The sequence below is a fragment of the Periplaneta americana genome, chromosome 1, assembly GCF_040183065.1.
Source record: "Periplaneta americana isolate PAMFEO1 chromosome 1, P.americana_PAMFEO1_priV1, whole genome shotgun sequence".
Lineage (NCBI taxonomy): Eukaryota > Metazoa > Arthropoda > Insecta > Blattodea > Blattidae > Periplaneta > Periplaneta americana.
Genome location: NC_091117.1, coordinates 124188887 through 124201472, shown reverse-complemented (window position 1 = coordinate 124201472; position 12586 = coordinate 124188887). Strand labels below are relative to the sequence as shown.

Sequence of the window (12586 nt, the reverse complement as noted above, 5' to 3'; positions counted from 1 at the left end):
ATACTAAAACTCATTAATAGACAAGGAAAATCGATAACGTTTTAATGGATCCCATCACATGTTGACATTTCTGGGAATGAAACTACAGACCTACTTGCTAAGGGAGTGACACTTAATCCTACTTCAACCTCACTGGACACAAAAACAGTGAGAAGACTAGTAACAAACCGAACCCATGACCTATTTCACACAGAAGCATCGAAATTATGCCAGGACAAAATTTGGAGAAATATTTTTAAAAAATATGGCAGGTGAACAAAACCAAACCTAGAAAAGAAGCAACAGGAACCTTCCAACTGAACACTGAGCATGACTGTCTAGCATCACATCTATATTGCATGAAAATTTATAACTCTCAATACTGCACCATCTGCAAGGACCAACGCACTAAAATAAATGGAGAACATCTACTTCATTGCCGAAAACTGGATCCTAATCTTCAGAAGACGAAGAACCTCTCAAAATTGTACTGGAATGCCAGAAGACTCATGGATTGAATCCTTATGTCTCGCCATAAGATAACAACATCATACTTCCTCTGTCAATGATTATCAACATTTGATCGCTTATGAATTAGACGTTCACCTGAGGGAACTTAAAAAAATTCCAATCCAAGAATTCAGCTTTATTTTTGTACAGAATTCTAGAATATACAGGTATATACACTTAAATGTGCTTACAATACAACTTACTTACAACTTACAAATTAGACTTCAAAACAACTGTGACATTTCTAAGTCAAAATATTAATTTGAACTGTACATTAATTGTTATTAACTCCTAGTTAAGAACATAGTACAGAGTAAAAAGTTTCTTGATCCTGGAGCTCTGGAATTAACGGTGCAGACTCTCAAAATATTTATTCAACAATAGCTCGTTAAAAACATACATTAACAGCTGATATCTCTATGAGTAAGTGTTGCAAACTTTAGGAAAACAAAACAGTACCTATTACCCAGTCAAGACAACTTAAATTCAAAACCTCATAAAATATTTTCCTTTTGAAAATAAAACATTAGAGTATTTAATTTTAGAGCTTTATCTATGTCTTACACTAATAATAATAGTAAATATTTCTGAAAAAGATTTTTTCATTGAAATTCTCAGTTTGCCCAGAATAGCTGTAGCCTATAGTATACTATGTATACTCTCAGGACTCAGGATGTTAGAAGAAGAAATTTACATAAATAAAAATGTTTGATTCATCCTCCAAACCAAAAAAATAATTCATTTGGTTTTATAAATATATTCAACTTCTTCTCACAGTTTACCTACTTGTCCTTCCTATGTTGTTTTTTTCTATAGGCTATATAATCAAAATCTATTGCATTATAAGTTAAATTGGAATATATTCGTAAATACAATGTAAGAATGTAACCACGCCACTGGATATAACCCACACTGTTAGGGTTACCAGACGTCCGGATTTTGCAGGACATGTTCTGCTTTTTAGGTGTGTCTCCTGCATTCGGCCAGACATTGTAAAAAATCGTACATTCTCCTGCTTTTTAATGCTACTGTATATAAAAGCAGAAATTTCCGCGCAATGTACGTTATAATTACTTTACACTTTATCATAGATCGCAGTCAAATCTACAATATGACCAAAGAACATCGAATGACAACACTGTGATCTAGCAGGTGGTAGTGCTTCGATCATGGAAAAATATAAATTACAGGATGCAGAAGCAGCTTTTGATTATCAATTGGTGTACTTCCGGAACTTCCATTTCCTCTGAGTCTCTTGTATCAATTCTAGTGTACACCAAGTTCAACAATTTACATTCTTATCAGAATTATTCAAAATTAGTGTCACATTTTTATGTCCTGCTTTTTCAGGAAAAAGTTCTGCTTTTCAATTTTTTTACATCTGGTAACCCTACACACTGGACACAGAACAAATCAGATACTGTCAGTGCACAATAAGACTAGCCATAGTAAAGGGGACAGACCTTCTCAGCAGGGACAGGGCAAGGAAGGATGTTTATGTAGTAGCTTGTCTAGTGAATAATCCCACTGTTCATGTTGTATACTTGTCGCCATTCCTTCCACAGACAACGTAATCTGGCACTAACAGTAACTGAGTGAGGAGACAGCAATCTTCATGCATGCACAGAATGAAATATCCAATCGTGTCTGCCAGCAGATGAAACTTCAGGTACCATTTTGTTCAAGACTGTCCCAGATGGTCTGTGGTTGACCGGAACAAATGTCTGATGCAGTATTCTGCAGCCTCATAACAATGCATGTAATCATTGCCACATCATATGGTGCAAGACAAAACCGTCCTGTCCAAGACAAAAAGTCCAATGCAGTATGCTGCTGGCCTAATAGCTCTTCCATCTTTCTCATCAATATACACATTCATTCTGCATTACACTCAACATTCAATCCTGGAGAATAACTCTTGGTACTGGTAATGGATCCAACAGGCAGGTTTCCCTGTTTTCGCCTCTCCCTGCCTTCCCTAATGACAGAGTTGATGTGTATCATTGAATATCTCTGTATCTGTGACATGGTGCAAATGCCCAAACACTTTACAAAGTAGGAATTTTAGATTCACATAGGCCTACATAAGAAAGTCAACACAGAGACACCTTTCCACAATGTCAAATTTTTAAGAGAGATGCAAACAGTATAACAGCTATATAATGAGGTACTGAAAGATACAACTCTGATGCCACTGGAAACAACATTCAATACAAGGTGCGATAATGTGAATAAGATTACATCTCTGCAAAGACACTCTGTCATTAGGGAAGGCAGGGAGAGGCGAAAACAGGGAAACCTGCCTGTTGGATCCATTACCAGTACCAAGAGTTATTCTCCAGGATTGAATGTTGAGTGTAATGCAGAATTAACATGTACTTATATTGATGAGAAAGATAGAAGAGCTATTAGGCCAGCACCATACTGAATTGGACATTTTGTCTTGGACAGGACGGTTTTATCTTGCACCGTATGATGTGGCAATGATTACATGCATTGTTATGAGGCTGCAGAAGACGCATCAGACATTTGTTCTGGTCAACCACAGACCATCTGGGACAGTCTTGAACAAAATGGTGGTGTTACCTGAAGTTTCATCTGCTGGCAGACACGATTGGATATTTCACTTTTTTTCATGCATGCATGAAGGTTGCTGTCTGCTCACTCACTTATAATTATAAGTTATAATATAGTATGTAAGTTTTAATCCGGCGAAATGCTGTGAGTTTGCGGATGCAAGCTGCAGTGGTAGTAACTTACTGCTGGTCAGGCAATGTTCACTGGTTAGAGTATCAAAGGCAGAACTCTACAGCACTATCCACGAAATGTATTAAAAGATAACGCAAACCCGACAGTTATTGGTGCTGGCAACACTAAAGACTAAACTGCTTCGAAGTGACAATACGGTTATAAATTGCTGTTGTGCAGAATTTAACTGAATGGGATTTATGAAATAAATAGCTTCTATTAAAAGAAACCAATTAGCCTCTTCTTGATGACAGTGTGACCTTCGCAAAAAGTTGGAGAAATTCCCTGAGCGCCAATAACTGAACTTATACGGGTCATTCCGTAGTGAGACACATAACATTTTTTAAGTACCTAACTATGATCTTCACAGGATATTTCATTAAATACTTAGTAATTCATGAAAAAGGCATTACTGTCTTTTAACATACGCATTCCTAAATATAAACAAAAATTCTTAATGACAAGGAATAATTAATAATGCAAAAAATATTAAATATTGTATGGTGTGACACACGAAAATTTTCTTGCCACTAGATATATTACCAAAATGGAAAATGTTCATATTATTGTGCCAAATCACATAAGTGCATTCAGTTGTTTTCCAAACAGTTAAGACACTTGTGTAGTACATGTAACTGCTAAATCACAAACTTTAAAAAAAATTAACAGTGCCATTAAGAAACAAAATATTGCAAATATGTTGTGACACACAAACATGACACACGAACATTTCTGTCATGTTGGTTACTAATTGTTTTAAATGCACTATAAATACATTACTTCTTATGGAATATGCCTACAGTTCTTATTATACGAAACAACACTAGATGACACTAAAATACACTTTTAAATTTAAAATATCCACGGTTGTTTACAACCATATGTGGTGATATTTCCTGTGTAATGTCATGTGACGAATATACCAATATGTCAGCCATTTGTAGTACTTCCCTTCCTTGGACATAAAAGACACTTTAAATTCTTCATCACCACAAACTTTTGTAACTTCACATGTAGCCTATATTTGACGTCTTTTTTTTTTTTACTTGATTATTTAACGATACTGTATCAACCACTAGGTTATTTAGTGTCAATGGGATTGGTGATAGCGAAATAGTATTTGGCAAGATGAGGCCGAGAATTCGCCATAGATTACCTGACATTCGCCTTATGGTTGGAGAAAACCTCGGAAAAAACCCAACCAAGTAACCAGCCCAACTTAAATTCTTGAAAATACTATCAAAAAATGTTCAAAATGTATTAATATTTATATCAATAGAAAAACTAATATACATTTATTTAAAAAGGTCTAACTTTTAGAATTGCTAAATGATACCCAGGGTAAATTAATTAATGTTATTAGATAAAAAGATTTTAAATTAATATCAGAAATTTAGTACCATTTAAGTCACCTAATGTGCAAATAATTACACCAATTTATTTATACATAGGCCTAGTATGGTGGCTACCTATTTACGATATAAATGTACTGCATAAGCTTGTTTTTTTATATGAAATAAATTAACATAAACCAATTTTTGTAAGTTTTTAATTCAAGGAATTAAAAAAATAATAAATATTTTATACGAACTTTAGGCATAAATTGTCTTATGCTAATTTTAGACCTACACACTATATTTTTACAACAGTTGTTGTTTAGTCTGTCCAAAGACAGGTGTGAACCTCACCACTTATGAGGCCAGGAGATAATGGGATAGCGTGGCCGGTTCCTTTCCCCCTTACAACAGTTATGGAACACATATTTTCAAGAGGTCAATTCCACTGTGACGGGTGTTACTTTCAGAAAGAGAGTCTTCGAAATTTAATTGGAATACAATAATTAATAAAATATTTTTACTAGTTCTTTTATACTCCAATGAATCTCCACTTCTTGCTTGTCAGACACAACTAATTATTTTTTTTTTCTAAACATTATTTGTCAGGTGATATAAGTGAAATAAACAATGTGACGGGTGTAACATGAAAAAGACATGCATAAATTAATGATACAGTTTAACTGATAACTCTGTGAAATTCACAGTTTGAATTAATTGTGTTACCTATTTTCAGTGAGAGGAAAGTTCAAGGAATCGAGTGATAAAATGGATGTAATTAAAATATTAAGCCCTACACTTACAATTTAATTAACCTTATGTGACGGGTGTTACTTAATAATGTGACGGGTGTTACTTGTCTGAAGAAATTTCACATCTGGTTTTTTTTTTTTTTTTTTTTTTTGTTCAAATCATAGAACATATATTTTCTGTAGTTCACTACATAGACTTAAGAGTACTGGTAGCCTAATATCAATGGTAGACATATGTTTTCAAAGTGTGCAATTTTTTTTAAGTTAACTTTCACTTAGTAAATTACAAATATGATGTTGACAGCTTCAAAATTGTACTTCTGACACTCTAAAGTAAATTAATATAAATATTTAATAGAAACAATAAAAAATACAGCCATAAAATCAAAATAGTGTGGCTAGAAGTACAGATTCGCTTTTGATATTAAACTGTTTTTCCTAACATAAATTTACTTTTAGTATATATGCTCACTTCAACAAATGCTAAATATAAATTTATATTTCTCACAATGGAATTTAATAAATTTTAATAAAACTGTAATTACAAAACAAAATACAACAACTTAAGCAGCATCATACTCAGAGCTGTCTCAATTTTTACCATTTGGACAGCTTTTCCTAGTGACTGGAATTTCGTTTCATTGAAAAAACTCTCTCTCTCTCTCTCTCTATCTCTCTCTCTCTTCTTCTGCAAATAGTCTTCATATCTGTGTTGTTTGGGTAAAGGGAGATGTCCTAAAATGAACTTGGTGATAAATGAAAATTAAACTTGGAACTCTTACTGAAAATACTTTTCTACACAAAACACAACAACTGCTAGTATTCTTTTCATTTTTGCACACTAACTTGTATAATTTAACTTGTGTGTTCATCTGGGGAACAAAATTCCATCTGCACAAAAAACTACTTATCCCCCTTTACTCAAACAACACAGAATTTCATCTTTATTTAATTTTCTTCGCCTAGGGCATTCAGGTTGCCTGTCAGCTGCTGATTTCCCCATTCTGCAATTAAATATATACGGTATCCAGCTATCTCAAAACGTTAAAATAAATAATTGCATGGTTAACATGCAGCTTCGTATATCCTAAAAATGCAGCAACTTAATCTGCATTTATTTTTAGGTTATGCTAGTGGTTAATATCTTCAGTAATTCATTCCTTGTTAAGTAAGCAAGAAATAATGTTACAGAATAGAAAAGTACTATGATTAACTAAAATAGAACATAATACATTTACCTTTGTAACCTATAATTTTTATGTAAATCAAACTTTCGACCAAACATTCAGCTTAATGTAAATTTGGTGGGAAATCTTTCAGACAAGTAAGATTTTGGAGGAAACAGGACTGTTGATAACTTAAACTTCAGATTTACCAACATTTGAAACCTATTTAATAATGTGTTGTGGGAACTACCTGCAATAAATCAAAATACAGAATTCCTATGTTCTCCGTGCTCTAATTTTGTAACACCCGTCACATTAAAACACTTGTTATTTTTAGTTTTAAAAAAATTTAAAAAATACTGTACTTTTGGCATCATATTTTGACTTTGCTTTCAAAAATTGGTGCCTTCAGGACAAAAACTGAGAGCAAGAGAGTAACTTTAAGCATATTCTGTGACGGGTGTTACATAAAAACATTTATTTTAAAAATAGCAAATTTTTAAACTCACTGACATTCATAAAAGTAAATTGACACTGATTTTAAAGTCTTCTCTTTCTGTTAATAGAATTACAACAGAGAACAGCCTTGTTTATTAATTTTAAGTTATGGTTTGGCAACAAACTGCCAAAGTAAATTTGACAGATCAAAAGTACACACTAAAAATATTCACTTCGGATGTATGTAAAACAAAGATGAATTAAATAAATTGAACTTTTCAGTTAATTTCTGAAAATATGAACTTTCCTGAAGAAAATGATATAAAGAACATATACTGAACACGAAATTTAATTTTTAACTTCAATGTCCAACCTATCGTGGAATTGGCCAAGAGTGTTTAACTTACAGTTTATGTACATTGAAAAAGAACGCACAGGTGCGTGTGCACGCACACACAATTATCTAAATCAACAATAAGTATTTGAAATTCCACTACTAATTATGTTTAGACGTAAAGACTTCCAATAACAACAAAAATTGTAACTGGATTTTAGGATAAACTTCAGTGACACATGAACATAACATTTTTGTTCGTGTGTCACAGTCATTGTGTTGCGTGTGTCACGTGTTTTTCTTGTAGAATTTGTACATAAATCAAAATGTTGTCCATATAAGAAGTTGATTGTTATGTGATGTTTCTCGCTTATACATTTATGAAACATGAAAAAATTTAATGGTTTTGAAGAAATATAAACAAATGTCCATTTGAGTGTGACACACGAACTCTCAACCTTTCCTTGTAATAATTGCACTCAAGCACGAAATAATCATTGTACAGTATTACGGTTTCTATGCATTTTAATTATTAACAAAGGTCCGCACTTCATTATTAATTGCATTTAACATACAGAAGTAATGATTTATTTGCCTTCAACGTGCATTCAAATATGTGATTTCTAGTAGATAATTTCGCGCTCTTAAACCACAGACTTCTTGGTGTATTTTTCTCCCACATACGTGTTGTTACATAATGAGTGTTATCAGATTCAAAAAATTCGGATCATAACGAAAAAAATTACATATAACAAGCAGAGATTCGTGAGATTTTTATTTTTCGTGAAAATGTCGCTTTTTCATGGAATGACCCATACAGTCTAATAATAAGTTAATAATCAAATACAAGATAGCATGCAATCATTCGACCCAGAGATCAATTGATGTAACGAAATATCATATGTGTTCCAGAGAACAAGCAATAATAAGGTTCTAGTCATTAAATTAAACATATTTACACACATTAATTTTCAAAATTAATTAATCTAGGCCATACCTATTAGCCAACAGTGGTTTTTCGCGTCCACACGGTAAGATATTATTTTATGTGTGTATAGTGTGTGATATCTTCCCACACTACACAATTCCTAGGCCTCATATCACTTAAATAATCCCCTCAACTAACCCGCTAACCTTGTCACATACCTCGACTTAATGTCACTTAGCTATCACCTCATTTAACCCATCTAACCCATAAAGGAATTTAAATCAGACGTCAGTCCCATTTAAGGGTACACAGGAGAAACAATCAAGAGCCATCAAATATCGAAATTGAGTTAATAATGCCATCTTATGGTGGAAAGGGAGTACTATCATGTGGTCTAGCCAGTTTTCTGTTAAAATGATCATGGTCCTCGAAAATGAGCATTGAAGTTTTCATGTAGCTATTTCAAAAGAATGATCAAGCTCCAGTCGGTTCTGTGGAAGAACGATCAAGGTCCAGTCGGTTCTGTGGAAGAATGATCAAAGTCCATTTTCCCATTCTACTTTTTCTCCTTCTATGTTTTGCGGCTTTGTGTTACTGGCTTTTCGACAATTTATGTAAATGACCTGAACGATAATTTAATTGTTTTTCGCACTAAAGTAAACAAGTTCTTATATTGCATATTGTTACATCGACATTCTTTCAGGCTTGTGTTGTTTTAGGAAATTGTCTTAAAGTTAAGTCAGAAGTGAAATGGAGGCATCAGAAATAACAGAATATATGAACAGCTGTGTAGAATGCGAGTACAAGGGAAATAAAAGTTTTGTGCATATTTCTAACTGATCGAAAATGATACAGGCCATAAGTCACATTATAGGAGACGATTGCAAAGATTCAGAATTGTGAAGTTCTTAGAATATTTCACTTACAGAAAATAGTAGATTAATCTCATGGCTTCATATGCTACATGCAATGCTCACCTGCCAGGCCTTATCATTGTAAATCCTGTGAGGTCACACAAACAATATCCACTAATTTTTGTGAATTAGTAGGCCTACAATGTAAATTTTGGATATTCCAGAAGTGACACATGTTTTGAGATAAAATTAAAGCTGATATTTCTAAACTTGAATTAGAAATAAACAATGATAAAGATACAATTCAGATACAAAATTTGAATAAACAGAAACCACATCTCTCAACGACTCAAAATGAACTACGTAAGAGGAAATGAAATACAATGTATGAGGTAAAACGTTCTGAATGTTGGGATACATTTGAAATCTAGAAAGTCTATGATTAAGGAAGCAATCTGTATGGATTACCAGAAGAAACTTCAGATTCATAATTTTTCAACAAGTGAAGCATATTACCACAGGCAACTATAATTTTTTCATGCTATGTCCATACACATTCTACTGGGAAACTTTGTTTTCTACATATGACGAAATAGTTTCGAACAAGGCGCCTGTTGAAGTATGCTTAATGTTATGGTATTTCTATTCTGAAATTTTGCTTGATTCTGTGCGTGAATTCAATATAGCTATTCTGTGAATCGTGTGGGGACAGAATAATAAATTTTAGTGTGATCCAATTTTGCCATTTCTCAGTACACAGGCTATAAGGAAGAAATATTGTCTGCCACTGACATTTCCAGCAAGAGGTCATTCATACCTCGAGTGCAATAAGAATAAGGGATTTTTAACCATAAAATAAGATGTGAGTTGTCAATGATTGGAGGCATGAAATTGCTAATGCTAGGAAGGAACCTGAACATTCTTCATAGTTGACTGCAAGATGAAGTGTTTATGGATGGGGAGAATTTTTGAATAGCTACTGCAAAAAGAAAACCCTTTTGCCTATAAGTCCATTGCAATATACCATGTAAAATAAGACATTAAATGGGGTTTCTGATAGTCATTCAGCGGATGATATGATAATTATATAGTGAGTTTCTAGTTTATTTGCCAAAAAAAGTAGTATTTTATCTTTCATTTTATTTATAGCATTTTAATTTCAGGTAATTACTATTAAGCATCCAAATTAGTCTTTAATAGTCATTTCCTAACATTATTTTAATTATATTTTAAACCACTGAAAGAAATCAGAAGAAAAACAAGGCGCAAGAGTTGAAAATCTTCTACAGCTTCACGTGATGACATTATATTTCAAAACGGCAACATTCAATGACATTCAAATAATAAAACAGTTCTGCATTCCGACAATAGAAAACAAATGAAAGGAAAAAAAAAAAAGAATTATATTTTGAAACTACACATCAAACGGCCAAAAACAAGTTGTTCGAGTTAGAAGTGGTGTTTCACCATAATGCACGCAGTATCTCATGTATTTCAAAGTTTCCTATTTGGACCCTGATCGTTCTTATTTTGGAAATTTACACATTGTTTGTTTGTTATATTGCATTCTCCATTGTTGCCATCCAAATTTAGAACAAAATGTCATTGTTTAATTAATATGAAATCATCGTTCTTTACATTCCACCACGTCAATTTCTTTTAAATAGTAACTAAGTAGTAAATAACTATGTAGTAAGTACTTAAACTTTAAAATTCGTTTTTCTCAAGACTTATAAAATGGATCTTGATCGTTATTCCCGTGTACCCTTCATTTGTGATGTGAGGCGATATCGAAGATTGGACAATCTAACTTGCATAATTCATTAAAATAATTCTCTCATTGTTGCTAATACTGTCTCAAATGTTGTCAAAAAATATATACAGAAATACCTAAAAAAAAATTGTGTTAGAAATTAAACCCATAAAATACGGTAATTCTCTCTCAAACATTCTGAAATTCATCATCAATACAGAGATCGATTAAAAACTGGGCATCCCAAAAATTGCAACTAATCGGTAAAATTGTGAAATATTTTTATTTTCCAAAATTATCATCTAATTTACATGACATGGGAATATGAGGGTAATTAACTTAGTATAGTAGCTACTCATATGCCAAAATCAAGTGACATTGACAAGGTAAATAAGATAGCCTATGCATTTGAATTGCTCACAAAAAGAACAGGCAAAACGTAAATATTTCTGTGAGGATATACTGACTGAGAATAAAAGTGAATTAAAACAGACAATAGATTTTCATAAATGATTATTAACAGTTCATTCACAGCTCTTGACCCCCCACCGCCACATCCGGTTGGCCCTGCCCATTCATAAACTGGTTGCAAATATTGATTTTTATTAGAGCCCTCATAGTAATCAAACACAAATCGTTTATAGTAAACTATAACTTGTTTTCCAAATCTGTATAATACCTGTTCTTCGAATCGTGTAATTAATGATGAAACCCACTCAACCGGCTTCTGGGTTCCCATTGTGGGTGGAATGAAACAAACATCAGTCCTCAATTCACACTTCCACAACACTTTTTACCGCCATTTTGGAATAGTTGCTCTCTGGAGGGATTCAACGATTCAAGATCTTAGGAGTTGACGATTTAACCCTATGATTCAAAACACGTACTCAAATGACAGATTCGAATCAGAGTGAGTTATGAATCTTCACAAAATCATAGCAATCCGATCCGATCTGAATATCAAATTATTAGAACATAGACGAAATAGATAAATTAAAATAATAAAAGCTTACAGAGAAAAAACATCATTCGCATGTACCCTATGCCCAGTTTCTTAAGCTCGGTTCAGACGGTGCGTGTTTCCGTCAATGACATTGTAGTCATGGTTTCCAAGGTGGCTGCGCTGATAGCTAACCTGCGTGCTCACTTGCTGGAAGCAATGCACTCTGGTGGCTTCTTTGATGGCTAGCTTGCTGGATTTCGAGGATAGGTTCAGCCTGGTTCAGACGGTATTGATATGCATTTTTGGTTTCCATATGTTCAATGACAGAAGAACGACTTATTCGATGATATTTCTCAGAAAATTATGAATAAAAATAATACCGATTCCGCAGAAATACTCAAACTATACTTGTTTTTTTTTTTTTTTAAAGATGGGACATGACAGTTAAGCGGCCGAACTTGGAACTACAGTGCGATGTTGCCAATATGGACTACCACGCTGCCAGCTGATGGAAGCCAGCAATTGTCGTGAAGATGGCTGACGTTAAAACAGTCATTGACAATTCACGCGGAGGTAAGAAAACAATACAAAAATCGACAGAGAATCAAAGACGAAACGTACAAATGCCAACATTGTGTGCATAATAAATGTCGCCAAGCGAGCTATTAAGCCCTCGACAAGGGGAAGTGTAAGTTTGGCAACTCAACCACTGTTACCATAGCAACAGGCCTACCAAGCTATGTGACATTCAGTAGTTTTTCCGATCGCAACGCTCCTGTCATGTCCCATCTTTCAAAAAAACAAGTATAATTCCAGTTTATATCTCTCCGGATATAATACATAGAAT

At 33.5% G+C, this 12586-nt stretch overlaps 1 protein-coding gene across 13 annotated transcripts in view; it reads right to left on the bottom strand.

Annotated features, from left to right (window-relative positions):
- Nucleotides 1-11614, bottom strand: part of Nf1 (neurofibromin 1) — a 384838-nt gene extending 373224 nt beyond the window's left edge. For all 13 annotated transcript variants that reach the window (XM_069826894.1, XM_069826901.1, XM_069826976.1 and 10 more), the window contains exon 1: nt 11476-11614. In XM_069826894.1, coding sequence (XP_069682995.1) covers nt 11476-11535 — 60 coding nt within the window. In that variant the 5' untranslated portion in view covers nt 11536-11614. The remainder of the gene's footprint in view (nt 1-11475) is intronic.
- Between the last annotated feature and the right edge of the window lie 972 nt (nt 11615-12586).